The sequence below is a fragment of the Propithecus coquereli genome, unplaced genomic scaffold, assembly GCF_000956105.1.
Source record: "Propithecus coquereli isolate 6110/MARCELLA unplaced genomic scaffold, Pcoq_1.0 Scaffold39, whole genome shotgun sequence".
Lineage (NCBI taxonomy): Eukaryota > Metazoa > Chordata > Mammalia > Primates > Indriidae > Propithecus > Propithecus coquereli.
Genome location: NW_012149618.1, coordinates 7,323,613 through 7,348,142, shown reverse-complemented (window position 1 = coordinate 7,348,142; position 24,530 = coordinate 7,323,613). Strand labels below are relative to the sequence as shown.

General features: G+C 37.9%; 1 protein-coding gene across 2 annotated transcripts in view; it reads left to right on the top strand.

The window, feature by feature from the left end:
* MEMO1 (mediator of cell motility 1) overlaps positions 1–24,530 on the top strand; it is a 116,479-nt gene continuing 91,949 nt past the window's right edge. The window contains exon 1 of one of the 2 annotated variants that reach the window (XM_012652547.1): positions 1–473. In XM_012652547.1, the coding sequence (XP_012508001.1) occupies positions 413–473 (61 nt within the window). In that variant the 5' untranslated portion in view covers positions 1–412. The remainder of the gene's footprint in view (positions 474–24,530) is intronic. The other variant, XM_012652549.1, reaches the window with a different exon arrangement.

The window sequence follows — 24,530 nt, the reverse complement described above, 5'->3', positions numbered from 1 at the left end:
CGGGGGTGGGGTCACCGGCGGTGGCTCCGGGAGGCCAACTGGGAGGGGAGGGGGCCGTGGGGGCGGCTCGGCGAAACCAGCCCCGGCTGGGGAGTAGCGGCGACTCCGGGGGCCGGGGCCAGGGCTTTCCGGGCTTCGGTGAGGCCGCTGTGGGCCCCATTTTCCGGCGGTCACCGGAGTTTGTGGTGATTGTTGCTGCCGCCGCCACCGCCCCGGCTGCCATCTCCTCCTCCTCTTGGGCCGCCGCCTCCTCTTCCTCCTCCTCCTGGGCCGGGCCGATCCCCTCCCCGCTGCCGCCTCCTCCTGGGCTGGGCCCGCGGTGTCTCGTCCCCTCGCGGAGCCGCTCCTGCCGCCGTCGCCGCCGCCGCCTCCTCATTCATCCTCGTGCACCATAGGCGGCACAGGCACCAAGATGTCCAACCGAGTGGTCTGCCGGGAAGCCAGTCACGCCGGGAGCTGGTACACAGCCTCAGGTAGGGCCCCAGGCCGCCCGCCCGCCCGCCGCCGCCGCCTGGCCCCGCGCCCGGCCGGCCGAGGTCGGCGGCCCGGCTCCGCGGCGGCGGCGGGCGGGGACGAGGGCGCGGACGGGCCGCTGGGAGCGGACCGCGTGCGGAGGGAGCGGGCCGAGGACGGCCTCGTCGCCTCCCCCACCCGGGCGGCTGGCAGCCCGCGCCAGCAGCCGGCGGCCGGCCGGCCTCACGCTCGCCGGAGTTGGGCGAGAGGGAGAGTTGCCGCCTCGGCAGCCTGCGCCCTCCCTCGGGACCAGGCTGGAGGAGAGAACGTGCTCCCGGTGCTCCCGGACCCGAGTCTACTTGTCGTCTCCTCCGGCTCGCGGGAAGCGGGGCGCCGGCCGCTGCCATCCCCGGGAAGGACGGGGTGCCCGGCGCCAAGCCCCGCTTCCCCACACGGCTGGGCAGCGACCCTCTGTCCTCTTGCCAAGTGGGGGACACGCTTTCCTTTTCTCTCCGTTTCCCTGCCCTCCCTGCCGGCGGTCAGAGGGGCGCCCTCGCCCAGAGCGAGTTTTCTCTGGCTGCCCAGCGAGCCTCCTCGCTCAGAGCCCAGGAGGAAGTCTTCCCGTCTTTTGCCTCTGGCACTTTGGAAAGACAGGCAGCGTTTTCCCTCACCTTTAAGGTGCTCCGCTCTCTTGGAAGGAGTGAAGGGTAGTACTTTTTTCACGTTACTAGACTAGAGACAAGGTCTCTGCATGGAAGAGCTGTCAGATGAGGGCCTTTCAGGGATTTTTCGCCTTGTCTGTTGGGGCTAGAGTAGAAGCACTGCTAATCAGGGGCTTTGGGTGGCCTCCCAGCTCTTTTGTCAGTGTTTGCATTGTTACTGTCATTCACGAAAGGGGCAGCTGGAGATGGCATCAGCACTTTTCCTGAGCAGCCTCCTCAGTCTCTAGTCGCTCAACACCAAGCAGGTGGTGGAACTACCCAACGAATTACTTCAGGCTTCGAGCGAATTTAGTCTTCTGTCTCCAGGGTCTGAAAACATTTTAGAGTTCTTTATGTAAGAGAGTGTAGGGATTTTCCCTTTAATAAAGCTCTTGTTAGAATGCCTGTTTTTTGGGATTATTTTCGGGAGTCCCATTTCTGGTATGTTAACAAGGAAAGTTCCACCGTGATTCCTAATACTCTTCAGTCATTTGGTGTTAGCTTGTCAATAACTAGACCTAACTTAATGGGAATCGGATCGTCTTTCCCTTTGCAAATAATTGGGTTGGATAGTGACATGGTTTGTGAGGAAAAAAAAGATTTGGGAGAAAATAAATTTCTCTGAGGTTACTTAAACTAGCTTATTAAATACTTGCACCTTACTGACTCAGTAAAGATTTGCTGTGTTAAGACACAAAAGAATTGTGATGATTGGATTTGCAGCTATAGCTAACAGGTAGTTGTAGTTTTGCATTAAGCATATGACATTTTATGGTTACACTGGCTTCCCTTCGTGGTCCTAAAGTACTTCATAAACATTTTATCAGTTCTCACAACCTGAGAATGTCAGTTAAGCTATTCTTGTTAAACATATGGGGAAACTAGAGAAGTTGAGTGATGTGCCCAAGACTCATTATACTAAGCCAGTGGCAGGACAGGAATTGGGAAATGCGAGTCCCTGGCTCCTGGATTTGTCCTCTTATCAGTGCATTATTAATGTTAGTTATCAATGAGTGATGGCCTTTTCAGCGTTGTAAATAACTAAACTTTTTCTTCCATGCGCTTTGAAGAATTAAAAAGTTAAAAAAATTTTAGGTTTGACTTTAATGGCCATTTTTTGGTTTGTCCATTTTGGTTTTCTATACTTTTCTGTATGTGTTTTAAACTTTTGTTGTAGTTTGCAATGGAACGTGGGCAAGTGATTCTGGAGGAATTTTTACAGATTGTTGAACATTCTTGAACATTGGGTGATAAAATAGGGCATAGCTTACACTTTGGACTTGGAAAGTCTTAAGTATATCTTCTCAAATATAAGATGACTCCTTTAATCCAGCTGAAAAAATTCTGTGATCATATTTATCAACTGTGAACTAAAATGGATTATTTTCTTAAAAAATTTAAATGTATTCTTATTTCCCTAAATTCTGAGTGAAATCAATAATGCCATTTTTGGTGATATGAATTGTGGTGGAGAACCTTACTAAAATTAAGACCATATACGTGACTTTTTGGGGGGTGTGTGTGTGTAACTTTTTAAACTTGAGTAATAATTGAGGGTGAATTTAAAGCAATTTAGTTGTAAAAGCTTCTTTTGTATTTTAAAAAATAAATGAAGTAAAACTGTAGGTAAGTTAACTTCGAATTGATTTGGGAACTTCTGTCTTTAATATTATGCCAGTATACCTATACTGATAACATTGGGAAAGTTCTGCTTGTGTTATTGTTTCTCTAGTAAACTAGCTGTGTTTGTGGATTGTCATTCTGTGGTTTCTACAAGCATTCAGGTTGTGTCCATAGAATCAAAGTGTTTAATTACTGATACAAATAAGGGTGAAATCACATTTGCTTTCAGTTATCTAGTTATTTTAGGAAAAAAGCATGTGTGTACATATGCAGATATCACATATGTAACATGTAATTTTTGTAATATGTACATATGTACACACACATCTTCATTTTATTTACCCCTTGTTACATACTAGATCCACTGATAGACAGTAGTATAAATTGTTGTTTGCCCTCAAGGAATTTTCAGTTTATTTGAAGTAATAACTCAAAACAGCAAATAAGTGTAAGTTGAGATAGTGCTTTTAGGATTTCTGAGGAGGATGGAATCATTTTGAGGTAGGATTTGAATTGTGCTTTGAAGGAAGGATATTTGAGTAGGTTTGGAGCAGTAGGAAAGAACACTGGATTGGGAAACACCACAAAGATATAGAAGCTGGTACATGTAAGTAGTTCAATTTAATAATGATGGAAGGGTGGGTCACAAGGATGTAGTTCATGAGTCTGGAGTAGTGGGCTGGTGCTAGAGTATAGATGCCTATGAATGCTAGGCAGCATAGTGATTGGACTTAGGCATCGAGGACCAATGTAGGTTTCTGAGTAGGCAACTGATAATGTGATGCAAGTAGCATTTTAGGAAAATTAATCTCATAGGAAGGTTAATCCTCACTTCTTTACTGGTGGTGTGCAGCGGGGATCAGCAAACTAACTATGGCCCATAGCCTAAATACAGCCTGCAGCCTTTTTTTTTTTTTTTTTTTTTTTGATAAGGTCTACTGGCTAAGAGTAGTTTTTAATTTTTAAAACGTTGTTTAAAAAGCAAACAAAACCAAATACAGTAGAGACCATGTGTGGCACATAAAGTCTGAAATATTTACTATTTGGCCTTTATAGAAAAAATTTTCTGACACCTAGTGTAGGTTAATGGTTCTCAAAGTATGATCTGTGGACCAGCAGCATGATGTATCTAGTCTGTTTTTTCCAGATTTGTTACAGCTTTCATTTCATTATTTCATGCCCTTATCATCTTCTGTCAGGACCATCACAGCTGTCTCCTAACTGGACTTCTTTCTGCCAGCCTTATCCCCTTAAGTCTGTCCTCTCTGCTGATGCCTGAATAATCTGTTGACCCCATTATTCCTTTGATTATTTCCTCACTGATCCATCTTGCCTCTTGGATAAGGTCTAAGTCCTTTCTTGACTTGGCACCTTCTTATCTCTACGGCACCTTCCCCCTACCCCATCTTAGTTCTTGGTTTTACCGCCTTTAAGTAACATCTAACAGCTGTTCATTGTTTCTTTAAATACATCGTGCTGTTTCTTATCATTGTACTTTTGCTCAAACTTCCCTCTCTTGAAATGTTCTTTACCAGGATGGTTCCTACTCATCTTTTAAAGACTCAGGTGTTAATACCTCCAAGAAACCTACCCTGATGCATTGCCTTCTCCAGGCAGTTTTTGAAGTTCCTTTGTGCTCCCATAATATCCTGTGCATATCTTTATACATTTACCTTGTTAACTGTATATGTGGTCTTATGAACTCCTTGAAGCCAGGGACCATGTCTTACTCATTTTTTGTACTCTAAGTACTCAGCACAGATTTTGTACATGGTAGATATTCAGTAAGTATTTAAATAAACAAATGTTAAAGTGGTTGGCGTATAGTAGGTAATTAGCATGTGGTGGGTATTGGTATTATATGGATGGAGATACTGATGTTTAAATCTTGAAGAGCAGTAGGGCTGTTGTAGGACTGCTGCCAATCAAGTCTCTGAGCATAGTATAAGATGAAGATTGTTGTAGCAGGAAAGGATTAGAAATCCTGATCTACCAGTTAAGGATCCAGTGAATGCAAGATTTTTAGAGAAGTATGACATACATATAGAAGTGTGTACAGCTAGATGAATAAGCACATTCAGGTGATGGGCACCCAGCTCAAGAAACATCAGTACTGGAACTCCCAACAAACGCTCCTCCTCCCTTTGCCCTGTGTTCCTTGTATTCTAACACTGTAGAAAAGTTTTGTCTATTTTTGAATTCTGTATCAGTAGAGTGATATAGTATGTATTCTTTGAGCTTCTTTTGCTTAACATTACATTTGTAAGATTAATCCATGTTGTGTTGTACTTTGTTTATTCTCATTGCTGTTTGCTGTTGTGTGAATACAGTTTATTCTGTTGATGGAAATTTTTTTTTTGCTGCTGTGAACATTTCTATGCTTTTTTTGGTGAATATATATGTGATTTTTGTTGGGTATATACCTTGGGATGGAATTATTAGGTCATGGCTTATGCGTATAAGTTTTGGTAGTTTCTGCTAAAGTTGTGCAAGGTGGTTTTACAAATTTACACCCCCACCAGCAGTGTATAAGAGCTCTAGTTGCTTCCCATATTTGCCAATACTGGGTACTGTCAGTCTTTTTAGTTATTCTGGAAGGGTATGTAGTGATACTGCAGTGTAGTTTTAATTTGTTTTTTCCTGATGACTATTGAAGTTGAACATTTTTTCAGGTTAGGGACCCCATGTTTATTGGCCATTTATTGGCCATTGGACTTCTGCTCTTGTGAAGTGTCTGTTAAACTTTTGTCCTTTTTTTCTATTGGGCTATTTACTTTTTTCATATTGATTTATAGTTCTTTATATATCCTGGATACAGTTTTTTGTTAGATTAAGTTCATTTTTGCAAATAAATACAAATATCTGCAAATATTTCTTTGCAAAGTTTATGTATTGCAAATATCTTCTACCCTATGGATGGCCCTTTCAGAATCTTGATGCCTTGGTAAGTTAAGGTTCTTAATTTCAAAGAAGTCCAGTACATCAATTGATTAGTGCTTTCCTTGGTTTCCTGCTTATGAAATCTCTACCTACCTCAATGTCATGAAGTTACTCTCCTCGGTTTTATTCCTAAGAACTGTATTTTTTTACCTATCACATTTAGATTTATAATTGATCTGGTTGATTGCAGCGTGTGTATGTTATATATGTGAAGTAGCAGTACATTACATTAAATTTTTAAAGTAAACATATATATAGAAAAAGAATACAAATCAAGTGTATGCTTTGGTGAATATTCACAGATTTAATATACCCTATGTAACCAGCTCCTAGGTTAAGAAATAGAACATTGGCCAGGTGAGCTGGCTCATGCCTATAATCCCAGCACTTTTGGAGGCTGGGGTGGGAGGATGGCTTAAGTCCACGAGTTTGAGACCAGCCTGGGCGACATAGCCAGACCTTGTTGCTACAAAAAATTAAAAAAATCAGCCAGGCTTGGTGGTGCCTGCCTGTAGTCTTATCTACTAGGGAGGCTGATGCAGGAGGATTGCTTGAGCCTGGGGGTTCGAGGCCGCAGTGAGCTATGATTGTGACACTTCATCTCGCCTTCGTGACAGAGGAAGACTCTGTCTCTTAAAAAGGAGAAAAAAACAAAAGGAAATAGAACATTTTCAGAATCCCAGAAGGATACATTACATTTTAATGTTTCCTGAAATTGGTATATTTTGTATCTAAGTGTATATTTAATATAGAGGATTGTTTTTTCCCCTGGAAAATGGTTGTTATATTGATGGTGTGTGCCATAATCTCTGGTGTCATATGGAATCGGAAAATACCAAAGTCTAATGATACGAAGAACATTCTTTTTTTTTTTTTTTTTTTTGGAGACAGGGTTTGCTCTGTTGCTTGACCTAGAGTGAAGTGTCAAAATCATAGCTCACCGCAACCTCGAACTCCTGGGCTCAAGCAATCATCCTGCCTTAGCTTTCTGAATAGCTGGGACTACAGGTACTGGCCACCACGCCCAGCTAATTTTTCTATTATTTGTAGAGGTGGGTCTTGCTCTTGCTCAGGCTGGTCAGGCTGGTCTCGAACTCCTGACCTCAAGCAATCCTCTTGCGTCTGCCTTGGCCTCCCAAAGTGCTAGGATTACAGGCGTGAGCCACTGCACCGGGCCTTCAAAGAGCATTCTTGAAGTGTTTGTATAATATGTATCTTAAATGCAGCTTTGCCTGTGAAGTTGTTTTCATTCATTCACCTGTGTTTCTAAACATTTAATAAAATTATTCCTATAGTTGGAAAATCACATCTTCTTTTTTTTGGGATGTACCTTAAGTTCTGGAGTGTCAAAATAAAATATCTTGGTGTGTGAGAAACCGAAAAACTGACTAATATTATTTTTCTTTGAGGAGACTATATAATAAAATTTAGTTTTAAAGTGTACTCTTTTAGGTTACGAAATACAGTTTTCTGTGTGCTGATTCTTCTTTGCACATCCTATTTTACCTTGGAGAAAGGCAAGAAGGAAAATAAACTTAATAGGCAAACTGTTGATAGTATTGCTTGTTATTTCTAGTTCTCAGTTTTCTTTCTTGTCCTTCCACATGCATTTCCAAGTCCAAATCATCTCCTTCCCTATCTCCATGGTGTAGTTTGTATTGTCTGCTTTGGGGTTTTTGTCCATTTGAAAGAAGATGAAAATAACAAAAAATTAAACATGTCTTTTATTAAGTTTGTTTCATGGGTACATTTCGTGTGTATGTATATAATCTCTGATTCTCAGAAGGACCCTACCAGGTTGGTATTATCTCCATTTATGGATGTGGAAAGGATGACTCACAGAGGTTGAGTAACTCGTTTAAGGTATAACAAGTTAGTTGAAGAACCAGTCTGACTCTAAAACTAGATTTTATGTTAGGGTCAGGGAAGTATGGTGAGATATGCTGCCCCAGACATTGAACTTTTTGTGTCCCATTTCAGGTTTTTCCCAAACTACAGTATGGACATTTAACTCATGTCCATACTGTCTAATGATTGTATATCATCTTTGGCTTATAGAACATTTTCTCATATATTTTTCATTTTCACAGTAATACTATGATTAGGCATAGGATAGGTAAGGCAGGAAGGTCTTTAATCCACTCCTACCTTGCCATTTTATAGATGAGAAACTAAGACTTGGAAGAGGCTTCATTGCTTGAGTCATACTGCTAGTAAATGATAGAGCTATGATTTGAACCCAGGACTTCTGGCTTGAAGCCTACTGTTCTTTCTATTTATAGTAATGCCAGAATAAATAAGAAGTTGAACTATTTGAAATTAGTAAGCATCTTTATAATTGTCAAGTAATAGCCTAGATTATAAAATAATAAAAGCATAATTAAAAACTTATGAATTTTGAATATTCATATTCAAGTTATATTATAAAATAATTGGTATATTTTAATTAGACTAGTTCTAGCATTTGAATTGGACCTAACAAAATTTGGCACTTCTGAAGAAGTTTTATTTAACATACAGTGATTCGATATTGAACAAATTGAGTTCTATGTGAAAGGTATTGTTTTAGGGACTAGATGTATAGCAAGGGATAAAACAGACAAAAATTCTTAGTTTACACTTTACTTAGGGGAGACAGATAATAAATAAATAATTAAGTAAAATATATAGTATGCTAGATAGAGGAAGGTACTATGGATAAAACAAAGCAGAACTTGTGCATAGGGAATGTTAAAGGCTGGGGGTGGGCGGAGTTTGCAATATTAAATAGCATGGAAAGGGAAGACTTCACTGAGAAGACATTTGAGTAAAAATTTGAAGTAGGTGAAAGAACGATCCTTACATATAATCTGGAGCTACATAATTTTAGGTGGAGAGTACAGCAAATTCAAAGGTTCTGAGGCCACAGCAGGCCTGGAATATGAAGCGTGGAATATAAGGCCACTGAAGGTGGAATGGATGGGAACTGGAGCAAAGTATTAATAGTACGATAGGAGTTAAGAGTAAGTGGCTGGAGCGTGGACATAAAGGAGTTGTGGTCAGATGATATAGGTCTTAAAGGCCATTGAAAGGACTTTTACTTGAGTGAAATAGCCATTGGCAGGTTTTGAGCAGTTGATGACATGATCTAATCTAGATTTTTTTTTTTTTTGAGATGGAGTCTTACTTCGTTGCCTTGGCTAGAGGGCAGTGGTGTCATCATAGTTCACTGCAATCTCAAACTCCTTGGCTCAAGCTATCCTCCTTCCTCAGCCTTCTGAGTAGCTGGGACTACAGGCATGCCCTACCATGCCCGGCTAATTTTTTTTCTATTTTGTACAGAGATGGGGGTCTCACTTTTGCTCAGGCTGGTCTCAAACTCCTGAGCTCAAGTGATCCTCCTTCCTCAGCCTCCCAGAGTGCTGGGATTACAGGTGTGAGCCACCTCGCCGAGCCAACTTTCTGATTTTTTCTATCATTTTTTCTTTCACTTATACTGTCCCAGCCTTTCTGGCCTCTTTGCTCTTCCCCAAATATGTTAAGCTTGTTCTTGCTTTAGGACTTTTGTGTGTACTTCATAAGAGTGACAAATTCTGACTGGTGGTAAGGAAAGAAAATTTTTATTGATTCTCTTATTTTGTTAGTCACAGGAGGAGAGAGAGAAAGAGATGTTGAAAATGGATGGGTAGCTTTTCCTAAAGTAGTTTGAGAAACAGTAGCCCCTAGAGATGCCTTTTGCAGAAAGGATTTGTGGTCAAACCCTTGGGCCCTGACAAGTCACAGTAGACTTGCTGGCTTATTACGTGGTCTGTCTTGGTGAATGTTCCATGTTCATTGAAAATAATGTGTGTTAATAAAAAAAAAAAAAAAAAAAGAAAATAATGTGTGTTTTCTGTAGTTGTGGGGTGGAATGCTCTACAACTATGAATTAGATTAAGTTAGAATATTATATGTAAATCTCCTGCATTCCTATTGTTTTTCTTTTCAAAATTTCTATCAATTCCTAAGAGCAGTGTTGAAATTTCCTACTATAATTATGGATTTGTCTATTTTTTTCTTTTAGTTTTTTTTTTTCTTTCCTGACAGGATCTTGCTCTGTCACCGGGGCTAGAGTGCAGTGGTGTAATTGTAGCTAACTGCAACCTCAAACTCCCTGGGCTTCTCAAGCGATCCTCCTGTCTCAGCGTCCTGAGTAGCTGGGACTACCGGAATGCACCACCATGCCTGGCTAATTTTTCTGTTTTTAGTAGAGATGGATCTCATTCTTGTTCAGGCTGGTCTCAAACTCCTGAGCTCAAGTGATCCTCGTCCTAGGCCTTCCAGAGTGCTAGGATTACAGGCATCAGCCACCGTGCCTGGCCTCCTTTGGTTTTCTTGATTCATTGTTTCATGTATTTTGAATCTGTTATTTGGTGTACATATTTGGGATTATATTTTCTTGATGAATTGACTATTATGTATGTCCGTCTTTATTGAAAGACAGTCTGGTGGATATTGAATTTGGTGAGTATGTTGACATCATTTCTTTTAGTGCTTTATCAATTCTATTTTGGCTTGCATAGCTTCTGAGTCTGATTTTTTAAAATATTTGTTCATGTGAATATAATGTATATTTTTTCTTCTGATTGGTTTGAAATGTTTTGGTTATTACCATTTTCTTATCATGTGTCTTTGAATAGTTTTCTTTGACTTTATCCTTTTCGGGGATTCTAAGGTTCTTGGATGTGTGAGTTATAGTTTTCAGCAAATGTGGAAACTTTTCATCAAGTGTTTTTTCTTTTCACCTTCTTTCTTTTTCTGAGACTCCAGTTACATATGTTACATAGCTTAATATTATCCTAGAATTCACTGAGAATTTTTTCCCCCCTTTTTTCCATGCTACCTTTTGGGTAATTTACTTTGTCTTCAAGTTCACTGATCTTTTCTTCTGCAGTATCTAATTTTGCTTTTAATTCCATCAGTGAAATTTGATTTCAGATTTTATAATTTTCATCTCTACATATTCCATTTGATTCTCTTTTATTTATTTTCATATATTCATGTTATTTAAATTTTTGAACATAATGAGTGTTTTTACAATAGCCGTTTGTCTTTTTCTGGTAATTCTGTTATCTTTATAATTTCTGAATCTAGGTATAATGAATTGTTTTTCTTCCTGTTTATGGGCCGTGTTTTTCTTCTTCTATCAATTTTTTTATTGGATACCAGACATTGTGAATTTTACTTCCTTGAGTACTGGTATTTGTGGTGTATTCATTTAAAGAGTATTGAGTTTATTCCTGACAGACAGCATTACATATGGATCATTTTTATCATTTTTTTTACTTATTTTACTTTTTTTTAGGAGAATTTTGCCTTTACTTAAAGACAAATGTAGTTCTATCATTAAAGCATTACTCTTTTGGAATCTGTTCTGAATACCCCATATAATCAATTAGATATCTCCACTCTGGTTGTTGGTAGCTCCAGTGACTTACCTCTGAGCTCTAGGAGTTGTTCTTTCCTCAGAAGTTTTTCTTTGTCTGGCTTTGTAGGTTTTACCCTTGCATTTAGAAGTTGGTGTTAAGCCAATAACCCAAGTGGACCCCTTTGTAGATTTCTGGAGTTCTTTCTTGTTTGGCTTCCACTTCTCCAGAGCTCTGACCTGCAAATTCTAGCCGCCCAGCCTCCCTAAACTCCATTGAGGCGAATCTTAGTGACCTGATGGAGGTCTGTGTTCCTCCTCTCTGGGTGATAGTTTGTAAGTTGTCTTCTGGCAGAGTTGTGGGTAATTTTAAGTCTCACTTTGTTTATTTCCTTTTCTACAGTCCTGTTGTTCATGTGGTCTAATGTCTAAAAACAAGCCTTATATATTAATATATATTTTTTTGTCTGGTTTTGTAGTTGTAAATGAATGTAGGGTAAGTTTAAACCTGTTATTTCCTCATGCCTAGAAATAGAATTTATGTCACTATAGTTTTAATGTCTATTTTTCTTAGCATGAATCAGGTTGAGCATATTTTCATATCTTATTTTTATTTCTGTGTGAATTGCTTCTTTATGTACTCTTGTTTTTCTGTTGTGTATGTGTGTATTTGTAATTGATTTATAGGGGTTCTATATATAGAAAAACCAGCTCTTTCTGTGTGGTATTAGTTGAAAATATTTTCCCTCAGTTTCTCATTTGACTTTTGATTTTGTTAGGCATGCTTTTCCATACATACTAAAAGTTTTAAAATATGTTGTTTAATTAATTGTTTCTTCCATGGTTTCTTTTTTTTTTTGGACATACTTAGGTGTTCACCACTTAATTCTCTACAGATGCTTCTAATTATTTCATTAATTCACTTTTTACATTTCAGTCTTTTATTCATTTGAAATTTATTAGGAGATTTGAAATATGAACCCATGTTTACTTATTGTCATAATTATTATATAATCCATCTTCCCTCACAATATGAAATTATTCCTTTATAATTATACTGAATACCTTTATATTTTTGTGTCTATTTCTAGACAGCTTGTTTGGTTCCATCAATTTATTCTTGGGTCAGTTAACATAGTTTTGATTATAGTAGTTTCATAATTTTTAATATGAGTTACTATCATTTCTCTTGTGTTTCAGAAATTTCTTGGGTCTTTTTGCTTATGAACTTAATTTCTTTTTTTTTTTTTTTTGAGACAGAGTCTCATTCTGTCAGCCTGGCTAGAGTGCAGTGGCAACATTATAGCTCACTGCAGCCTCAACCTCTTGGGCTCAAGTGATCCTCCTGCCTCAGCCTCCCAGATGACTGGGATTATAGGCGTGTGCCACGACACCCAGCTAATTTTTCTATTTATTGTGGAGTGGGGTCTCGCTCTTGCTCAGGCTGGTCTCCACTCTTGAGCTGAAGCGATCCTCCCACCTTGGCCTCCCTGGGTGCTAGGATTACAGGTGTGAGATACCACGCTTGGCCAATACCATTCTTTTTATTTCCTAGAGATGAGGTAGTATCATGAGTGGAGCCTGGAATTTTTCTAGGGAAACGTAACTTGTCTTCTTGCTGCCTCCTGTTATTTCTTGCTATTGTTTTCTTGATTAAAGGAAAATTTAATTTTGATAAGCCAGGACTGAACAGTGAGTGGGAAAGTCTAGTGTGACTCTCTAAACAAGGTATAATTTCTACACTAAGGAGTGATAAGATCTCCCTGTAGTGGAGTTTGCATCTTATCTTCAGTTCAAATTAATAACCTGTACAGAGGTCTCAAGTTTTTTCTGTAAAGGATCAGATGATGAATATGTTAGGCTTTGTGGCCATGTGATCTATGTCATTGCAGCTAGTCAAATCTGCCCTTGGATTGTGAAAGCAGCTATAGTATTTATTTATGTAAATAAATAAGTGTGGCTGTGCTTCGGTAAAACTTGATTTACAATAAAAGGTGGTGAACCAGATTTGGCCTGTGGGCTGTTTGTTCAACCCTGATCTAGGATATTGGCTTTAGAACTCTGTTAGAAATTATGGAGAGCTACTAATCATATGGAAAGAAATGTTCCTTTTTGTGTCAGACTTTTAGGAAGGGTGACAGAAGTAATTTAAGAATTTTTATTAAGCTCCTAGTCTTAAGAAAAATTTGAGAACTGTTCTGTATTATAGAATTCTCATCTGAGATGCAAACCGTCAAAGGTTAAGCTACTTGTGACTGAAGGCTCAAAAGAGGAGTTAATTGCTGGTTTTACCTGTTTTCTTATTTCTTATTCTTTATTAATAATAAAGTTATTACTCATTATTATTTTGTTTTTTCAGATGACAGATTTATTTATAGATTTAAAAACTCATTTCTTAGAAATCAGATTGACCGGTGCTTACTCTTCTGGCATGTGTATTTAGTAGCTGGCAACAATGTTTTGCCTCAGAGCCAGTAAAAAGTAAGATTTTCTGAGTTTTTCTGATATTACAGCAACTTAGAAATTGAAAATACGTTTGAATTATGGCTTAATACTGGTTTAGGACTATTTTCTTTTAAATTAAATTTTAAATTGAAAAATTTTGAATACATTCCTATGTTTTAAAAATCAGAGATGGTCATTGAGAAGTCTCATTTCTGTACCATCCTTATGTATTGCATATTCCCCTGCCCTTATAGGGAGTTGCTTTTATCAATTTCTTTAGTGTCTGTCCAGAGTTTGTTTATACATATATAAACACATGTGAATGTCATCATTTCTTTTTCCAGCAAATAGTAGCTTATTATATAATTGTTTTGTACTTTGTCTTTTTGTATTTAACACATTTAATAATTGAAGGTCTTTTCTTATTATAACATAGTCATTTTTTTTGCCTATAATACCCCTTTTTGTGTCATTCCTTATTCTGGTTCCTCAGAGGAAGATAGTTATGATGAATGCATTCAGTAAGGTGATCCAGAATTGCATAGATAAATAACATGTCATTTGATCTCTAACAGTTGTTTTCAAACTTGTCAGTCTCAGAATCTCTTTATACTTTTCAAAATTCTTTTTTATCTTTTTCTTTTCCCTTTTTTTGAGACAGGGTCTTATTCTGTGTGGAGTACAGTGGTACCATCATCACTCACTGCAGCCTCAAACCCTGGGCTCAAGTGATCCCCCTGCCTCAGCCTTCTGAGTAGTTAGGACTATAGGCATGTGCCACCATGCCCCACTAAATTTTTTGTAGAGAAAGGGTCTCACTTTGTTGCCCAGGCTAGTCTTGAACTCCTGGCCTCAAGTGTTCATCCTGCTTCGGCCTCCCAAAGTGCTGGGATTACGGGCATGAGCCACTGCGCCTGGCCCTCTTCAAAATTATTGATACCCCTAAAGAGTATTTATGCGGGTTATATATCAGTAATTATTAAATTGGAAACTAGAACTGAGAAACTTTAAAAAAAATTTACTTTTATTTAAAAATTACAATAATAGGCTTGGTGTGGTGGTTCACACCTGTAATCCCAGCCCTTTGGGTGTTTGAGATGGTAAAATCACTTGAGGCCAGGAGTTTGAAACCAGCTTGGGCAACATAGCAAGACTCCATCTTTACAAAAAATAAAACAAAGTAGCTGGACATGGTGGTACGTCCCTAATAGTCCTAGCTACTCGGGAGGCAGAGGTGGGAGGATTACTTGAGCCCAGGCATTCAGAAGTACAGTGAGCTATGATTATGCCACTGCACTCCAGCCTGGGTGACAGAGTGAGACCCTGTCTCTAAAGAAAAATATATTAAACCCATTACATGTTATAAATGACATTTTTAGTGAAAATAATAACTATCTTCCAAAACAAGAAAAATAAGAGTAGAATTTTTGCCAATATCTTTAGTATCTTGCTTAATAGAAAAAAGCTGAATTCTCATATCTGCTACTGCATTTACTTTGTTATGATATGTTGTTTTGCTTGAAGCATATGAAAAAAATCTGGCCTCACACAGATGAGAATTTGGAAAAGGGCAGAATATTTTAGTAGACTTTTCAGGTTAAAAATGGATATTCTTCTTTGTTGCTACACTGAAACTCAACCAGTGATTTTTTAAAAATCATTTTATTGAGATATAGTTGATATACAATAAGTTGCACATGTTTAATATACCTGTGAAACTGTCAACACGATCAATATGGTATATTCTTAAATGTAGTTTCTTGAAGATTAATTGCAGTGTGGAATATGAAACCATAGCAGTTAAGTGTTCATATTCTGTTTTCATTAACATCTGTGAATCTAGTGATCTGCCCTCCACTTTGAATGGATCTTTTTTTTTTTGGAGACAGAGTCTGGCTCTGTTGCCTGGGCTAGAGTGGCATCAGCCTAGCTCACAGCAACCTCAAACTCCTAGGCTCAAGTGATCCTCCTGCCTCAGCCTCCTGAGTAGCTGGGACTACAGGCATGCACCACCATGCCCGGCTAATTTCTTCTATATATTTTTAGTTGTCCAGCTAATTTCTTTCTATTTTTAGTAGAGACGGGGGTCTCACTCTAGCTCAGGCTGGTCTTGAACTCCTGACTTTGAGTGATCCTCCTGCCTCGGCCTCCCAGAGTGCTAGGATTATAGGCGTGAGCCACCGGGCCGGCCTGAATGGATCTTTTTTTTATGCAGGATTTTTTAACACCATGCATTAGTCATTTGGAAAATATTTGTTCCTCGGGTTATGCAGATCTTCCAAATGTTTACACATTTCATTATTCATTGTCAAAGAATCACACCTGTTAATATCATCACCATTCTCATCAGAAAAGTCTTTTTGACTGGGGAAGCTGTTAAAAGCCCATAGTGGTAGAAACAAGTTTTGCAAAATTCTGATTTTTTCAAAGCTTAAATATTGTCAGTAGTTTTCCTTGATGTGACAGGCCCACTGTTCATTTTCAAGGAAATATCTTCCAAATACCTAAGATTAAGTAACCATCATTCGTCAGTCATTCTTTCAAGAGAAATGGTATTCTATTAAAAAACAGCCAGTTTACTGGGAGGCCAAGGCAGGAGGATCACTTGAGGTCAGGAGTTCGAGACCAGCCTGAACAAGAGTGAGACCCCGTCTCTATTAAAAATAGAAAGAAATTATCTGGACAACTAAAAATATATAGAAAAAATTACCCGGGCATGGTGGCACATTCCTGTAGTCCCAGCTACTTGGGAGGCTGAGGCAGAAGGATTACGTAAGCCCAGGAGTTTGAGGTTGCTGTGAGCTAGGCTGACACCATGGCACTCTAGCCCGAGCAACAGAGCGAGACTCTGTCTCCAAAAAAAAAGAAAATGGCTAGTTCAGCTTGAAACTCTGTCTAAAAATGCTTTTCCTTGAGACAGTCGTCTTCCCACTTCAGTGCACATATTAAAAAGTGCACTCAAGTGTTGAGATTTAATGTGTAATATGATATTTACAGCAAGGACATTCTTAGTGAAAGTGGCCTTTTGTCTGTTTGTTTAAATTTTGATGATTGTATGGTGATGAAGAATGTAGTGACTACTATAGTGACTATAGTGACTACTATAGTACTACTATAGTTTGGTCCCACTGCTAATAAGACACCAGTGGTTTTACCCAATGTTACTTTTCAACCATCAGGGTAAATGTCAATTCAGCGAAAGAAGCAAATAATGTTTCAGTATTATTATTATTATGATGTTGTTATGAAATAGTTTTGATCTGGTGGACCTTCTGAAAGGGTCTTGGGGATGCTTAGGAGTCTGTAGATGTCGCTTTGAGAATCTCTCTGTAGAAGTCCTTCCTTCTTCCTTGGCAATTAAGAAAGAAAAAAAAGAAACCAAGAACTCTCCATCATAGTGGTTATCAATCTTAATCTCTCTTTCCATACACACTTCTGTCCCCCACCCTCAATACACCCTGTGCCATACTGCATACTCCTTCTGTTAATTACAGTAGTTCATTTTGGCGTGACTCTTGAGAGGACCATGGGGAAGTGTAATTTATAAATCATAGGTGATTTTGATGTATTTCCTCCTCCACTTCTGTTTCTCAAAACATGGTGGAGGATGATTGGAAACCTACTGAATCAGAACTACTGATAGGCGGGACCCAGATGTTTGCATTTTTTGCCGTGCACCAAAGTGGATCTAATACACAGCACAGTTAGAGAACTACTGCCTTGAGGATTTAGGAAGAAAACTGGATTGCTCAGAGTAGAAGATGACATCACCGTTATCATTTTTGTATTTCTTGCTTAGAGTGGAAGGTGACATCAGCATTGTCACCTTTGTATTTTCAGCACCCAGAGCAGTGTCTGGCACAAAGCAGGAGTTCACCAAATGCTTCCTGAATGATTGAATAACTAATCTGACTAGATTATTATGTTATTTGTCTGACATCAGTTTTCCAAATTAAATGATGACAAAGTTAGCCGTAAATTATTGTATTATATTTCTTGGTATGCTTACTTTACAGGTATATGTTTGAGAACCTAAAAAAATGTTAATCAGATAATAGGACTGTATTACCTAAAACTTTCAATGATTCTTTATTGCATTTAATACTTAAGCATCTGATTACAGCCTATGTGATCTGGTCTTTGCCTGTCTATCCTACCTCATCTTTTGTCATTCTCCACCATTGCACTTGCTACTCTCTCCCTAGAATTTCTTCCCGCACCTCTTTCCTTGATTCTCTCTTCTTGTCCTTCAGATTGCAGTTCAGGTGTCACATACTTACAGGTGCCTTTCCTGTCTATTTGTTTGGATGTAGTCCCTCTTCTGCACATAGAATAGCAATGAAATAAATAGTTCTGTTTATTTCTTACTTATAGTACTTAACCACAATTTGAAGTTACTTAATTTGTTTCCTTACTTGTTGTCTGCTTTCTTCCTCTAGAATATGCGCTCCATGCGAACGTAGACCTGCCTGCCTTGTTTACTGTTGTATCCCCATAACCAGAAACAGTTCTGATACATAATGAGCATTTTGCAAAACTTATTAGATAAATAGATGAGTGAATGAGTGAAAAGAATACGTGGAAGATGATTTTGGTTACTCAGTAAATATCTTAATGAATAAAGTTAACAGTTATATTTGTTAATAAAGACTTCACATAAATAACTGTTCTGGATTATTAAGTTAAACATTACATATACTTTAGGATTTCTGGTATATAAAATTGCTCATGGAATATGAAGTTTTCTATTAATAAATGAATAAATGTGAATCTAAAAAGTTGTTAAAATCAGTATAAGAGGTAGCAACACTAAGTTCTGGTGGAAAATAAGTATGTAAATAAATAAGGTTAAAACCCGGGTATTTTGTAGAATGCTCCATAATTTGGGTTTGTCTGATCCTTTTTTCTCATGTTTAGACTGAGGTTAATGGTTTTGGGGGTGAATACCACAGAGGTGAAATGGCCTCATCATATTTTGAGGGTACATGGTATTAACCATGGTGACGTCAACCCTTGATCGTTTGGTTAAGGTAGTGAGCATTTGCCAGGTTTCTCTGTTGTAAAGTTACTGTCTTCCTCTTTCCTATTCTACTCTTTGGATGTGAGTTGCTAAAGTTCAGCCCATGCTTTTGGACAGGGAAATATCTACATATATTACTTGAGTTCTTCTGTAAGAAAGATTTGTCCTTCTGCCGGCCTCCCAGTCTTTTATTCAATCACTTATTTATATCAGTATATTTATTTTGTACTTTGGGAGGTAATCCAATCCCATACTATTTCGTTGCTCAAAATTTTTCAGCCTTGGCTTTTGGGAGAGTTTTTAGGTTGGTACCTGCATCCCCTTGACATGCTCCAGCCTTTTGATTTTTTTTAGCACTCCCTTGCTTTCTACAAGCTGCTCCAAGCTCATCTTTCATTTCCCTGCCCCAGTCATAGAATGTGCCATTTCTTTAAGGAATCTTGCTTTCTTTTATTGGGAAATAGCATTTAGAACCAAATTTAGGCACTTGATGTGTTTATGGCTACTGAGTATCACTGCTTCTAAGCCCTATCAGTGGGTCTAGACAGGAAATGTATTTATGCTAACTCATGTACACAAATATCTCTATTTCTCTATCTATCTCTCTACATATTAAACTAAAGTTGAGTTCATATCCATTTCTCTAATTCTTTTTTTATTTTTATTTATTTATTTATTTTTGAGACAGAGTCTGGCTCTGTTGCTCGGGCTAGAGTGCTGTGGCATCAGCCTAGCTCACAGCAACCTCAAACTCCTGGGCTCAAGTGATCCTCCTGCCACAGCCTCCCAGGTAGCTGGGGCTATAGGCATGTGCCACCATGCCCGGCTAATTTTTTCTATTTTTAGTTGTTTGGCCAATTTCTTTCTATTTTTAATAGAGACGGGGTCTCGCTCTTGCTCAGGTTGGTCTCGAACTCCTGAGCTCAAAGGATCCGCCCACCTCGGCCTTCCAGAGTGCTAGAATTACAGGCGTAAGCCACCGTGTCCAGCCTCTAATTCTTAATTCAGTACCACAGGATTCATTAGTGTTTCACCCTTACTTATCTGTAACTTCCATCTTCAACAGTGAGAAACCTGGCTCCCATCCATCATTCATTTACTCATTTGTTCAGCTCCAGTATACATGTAAAGCAAGGTTAGGATCGTTAACCTATATACCTCTGAAAGAAATTTACCAACTATAGGTTTGTATACAGTTTTTTGTGTGTTTAGCCTTCAAATTTCTAATCATAAAGCATCATTTTAGAAAGTTACTAAACTTTATAGCTGCCTTTTCCCCCACTCCTTTGAGTGAGGTGGTATCCTGTATTTATAATACAGTTAGATTCATTTGTCATCATCTATATATATTCCATCCTGGGATATCCTGACATACTGGTACATTTTTTTGTTTGATTAACTTGCATACATTTAAGTTCATTCTTTATGATCCAATTCTGTGGGTTTCACAAATGTATAAAGTCTGTTTTTTTTTTTAAAATTTATGTGTTTATCATTTCTTTTAGGTGTCATTGTGCCTATTTGTAGCAGTCTGTCTCTTTCCATTTTCTTAGAAGTTGTTGCCTCTCAACTAAGACTCTGTAGTTCTGTGGTTTGGTGTTTGGAGAAAAAATTTGTTAGAATATTGAGTGAAATAAGTCTTGAATTCTCTGGAACTTCCTTGGGAGTAAAATACGTGAATTTCCTATATAGATTTAGATGTCAGTTTTCTTAAGGCAGATACTTTTCTCCTTTGGTTCTTGTTTATGGTTTCATTTGGTAAAAATATTTGAATTTTGAGTACAAGCTTGATAGATACTACAGTATTTTAGAAAATTAGGCCAAAAGTGGAAAGGAAGAACATTTGTATTGTGAGTACTTTTAACATCTGGATACATGTTTCATCTCGCAAGTGAGGTATTAATATATTGTTGAAGTTAGAAAGCAGAGGGATACATTTAGGTTACCTTAAGCAATAGAGATTTATTATGGGAGTAAGGGACACAGAAATCCCAACTGCTGCCTAGCAAGGTGTCAGGAAGACAGAGTGTGGTGAGAAAATGGGCAGTCATTTAGGGAACCAGGGAGCTCTAACAGTCTATTCCTGCAGTGGTTCTCAACCAAAGGCTATATAGTAAGAATAGTCTGTGGGGCCCCACACCAGATCTGTTGAATCAGTTAGACTTCTGTAGAAATGGGGATTGCAGGCTTGTGTGTTTTTTCTAAAGCTCTATAGGTGGTTCTGATGAACACTTCTGCTGTCGTCCTTTGACATTAGGTGATTCAAGGTCTGCTTCTTCTGAATTGGTGCTGTTGACTAATTTAAACTATGTGAGGGGGATGAGAGGGAGAGTTGGACACTGATTAGTTTATCTAGTTAATATTTCTGTTTTGTGCAGAATTCTTTGGTTACTGAGCTACCATATTGGCTGCTGGGCAGCATATAAATTGGCTCTTCTTGGGTTCAGACCCCATTTCCTGATCTACTCGTCTAGGATCTGATTGGAAGGGTCCTGTAGTATTATGCCTCATATTAACATGGTTGGTACTATTTGCCTCTACATTTGGCTTGTGGTCAACAGGTAATGCAGAAGTGACTGAGAAAGAAATTATTATAGATATGGGTTAAGGGATGGTTTTTCTGTGGAGGTAAAGATTAAATTGAAATCCCAAATGCTGTGAAGTTCTCAGGGGGAGAGATTTCCATTTAGAGGGAATATGTGCCTGAAATAGAGTGAAGAGAGTTGGAGATTGAGGCTAAAAGTACATCATATAGAATCTTATATAGGGCTGGTAAAATAGTTTGGGTTTTATTCTGATTATGGGAAGCTATGTGAAATGGCAGAGAGAGAGTTCAAATAAAGAACTTTGATTCACATATTTAAGATGCCTGTAATGAAACAAACATTGAATGAAGAGCAATGATTTAAATTCAGAAAAGTTCTTAAAATATTTTAAAATTTCAAAATATATAATTTGACATTAATGTTATCAGTTTGAGTTCTTTTTAAATTTAAAAGTGTGGCTTTTAAATAACTGAGTTAAGACAGTTTTTGATTTGGACTTGGATATAATCCATCTGTCAGTTTGTCTATCATCTGTTTTTTAAATATATGTATTTTTAACAAAAAATTTTTTTTGATGCAGAGTCTTACTCTGTCGCACAGGTTGGAGTGCAATGGCTGGATCATAGCTCACCACGGCCCCAAAATTCCCGGGTTCTAGTTATCTTCCTGCCTCAGCCTCCTGAATAGGTAGGAGTACAGGCATGCCACTATGCTCTGCTAATTTTTTAATATTTTGTAGAGATGACATCTCACTCTGTTGCCCAGGCTGGTCTTGAACTCCTGGCTTCAAGCAGTCCTTCCCTGGCCTTCCAAAGTGCTGGGATTACAGGCATGAGCCGCCATGCCTGGCCCATCATCTGTTATAGTAATAAATGGTTGGTTTCTACATGTTAGTTAATTAGCAAGTATTTACTAAGTACATGGTAACATTTCACTAAGAATTGTGGAAAGTAGAAAATAAGTACAAATGAACCCTCACAGAAGTTCAGATGAACCAACATTAGTTTTATTCAATATCTATCTTTAAATTATGATCTTGCCTACAATTCTCAAGTAAAGCAATGGCATAGCATTCCAATACCACATTATTTTAAGCTTCTTTTTGTTTTTTAAATTCAGACTCACAGTTTTTTAATACTTCTTTCTATTTTTAAAAAATTGTGGTAAAATACACATAACAAAATTTACCATCTTAAACATTTTTAAGTGTATAGTTCATGGCATTAAGTACATTGACATTGTGCTCATCACCACCATCCATCCATAGCAGATTCACAATTTTTGATGATTTCCTGAAAAACAGGAATTACATATGATTTCTTACTTTTTTTCTTTTCTTTCTTTCTTTTTTTTTTTCTTAAGAGACAGGATCTTGTTCTTTTGCCCAGATTGCAGTACAGTGACGTGATCATAGCTCACTGTGGCCTTGAACTCCTGGGCTCACATGATCCTCCTGCTTCCTGCTTCTGTCTCTCAAGTAGCTGGGACTACAAGCATGTACCACCATGCCTGGCTTATATTTTACTATATGTATATTATTGTAAGTGTGAAACCTCAGGTAAAGATCATTTAGTGTTAGTAAACTTTTGGGGACAGCAAAGAAAAATGAAGTGAGCATTAAGGATGGTTCTTCCATTAAATGTTAGGATTCTTATATGTGATTATTGTTATATCTCAGTATCAAGATAATCATTTCATAGTATGGCAAGATCTGGGAAAATGTGATTACATAGGCAAATTATTACCTTGTAAAAAATTTTCAGAAGCATAATGTGTAAGGTAAAGTCTGATCATAATAGAAATAAATTATTAGATGTTTGGAAAAATATATTTTGCAAGAGAAAATATGCTAAGTAACAAGGAGTCAAATTGGGTGATTAATGGTATATCCAGTGTTTGAGGCTTTGCTCAAAATACAAGTATGTGTTTTAATGTTAGAAGGCAATATTGAGTGAAAGGAATTCTTATCTAAAGTTTAGGATAATAGGGCTTCTGGATTCTCTTTAATTATTTTAGCTACCATTATTGAGCCCTTACTATTAATATATGTCATGTATTTGTGCTTGCATTTTTCTCTTAATACAGCAACCATCTGAAAAAACTGAGGCTTAGGTTGTTCAGGGTCACAGTTTGTTGAGGGTATTTCAACCAGCTGACTCCACAGTTGGAGCTCTTAATCATCATTCCATATTGTTTCCCATATAAGGCTTTAATAAATTAATACCCTAGATTATTAGCCATATAGGTTTATTTTAAAATAAAATGTTAGGAAATCATTTAATTTGCAACACATATTTTAATTTGTGGAGTTTCGTAGTGTAAGATGAATAAAAGCAAGATAATTGTAAGAAAATACCCAAATGAATAAAGATTTTTAGCCATGCATGTTGCATAAACTGTAGAGTGCACATGATTGAATATATTACTATTGTAAATAAAACTCTTTTTTAAGCATAAGAAGTCCTAAACCTTCAGTAGTTCCCCATTGTCTGTCTGCATAGAAGACAAACTCCCTTAACCTAAGCTTTAAGGGGCACTTATTGCAGTTCTCCCCTTTTCAACTATGCAGGCTTTTATTTCATGCAACTGGAATTGTCATTTCCACTTCTGTGCTTTTGTTCATAGCTTCTTTCTGTGTGGAATACCCTGCCATCTTCTGCTTCTTTGGTTCTATTTTCTAGTTTAAGTCTCTTTTTCTTCCCAACATTTTCCTTCTTCTGATCTCTAAATCCCTCATTAAGTATTATGTATGTATCCTACCTTGTTTTACTTAGCTTTGTACCCAACTAGATAAGCTTTTTGGTGGAAATGGTTGCCACTGATACTTTTTTATAGTTAGTGTCATACACACAGAGCTCAATAATTGCTGATAAAAAAGATAATAAGCCATATATGCAATGTCAGTAATGTTTTTTAATAAACATTTTCATTTTGTTCATCACGCCTCATTATAAATCTTATTTGTAATCTGAAAATCTATATTTTTATGGAAGATTTTGGTGTTTAATTTCATCAGGAAATGAAAAAAAGGTCTCTAAAAGAAAAAAACTATGTGTTAATCTACATAAATAGCAAGAAAATTTATGGTCATGGTAATATTTTGAGTTTTTGGAAATGAATATTCCCTTGACATTTGATGTGTTTAATTATTCATATTTAAAAGCAGTTTTCTTGAATATGTTATATTGGTTTTGAAAATACATTCTTTTTTTTTTTTTGAGACAGAATCGCACTCTGTTGCCCTGGCTAGAGTGAGTGCCGTGGCGTCAGCCTAGCTCACAGCAACCTCAAACTCCTGGAATCAAGTGATCCTCCTGCCTCAGCCTCCCGAGTAGCTAGGACTACAGGCATGTGCCACCATGCCCGGCTAATTTTTTTCTATGTATTTTTAGTTGTCCGATTAATTTCTTTCTATTTTT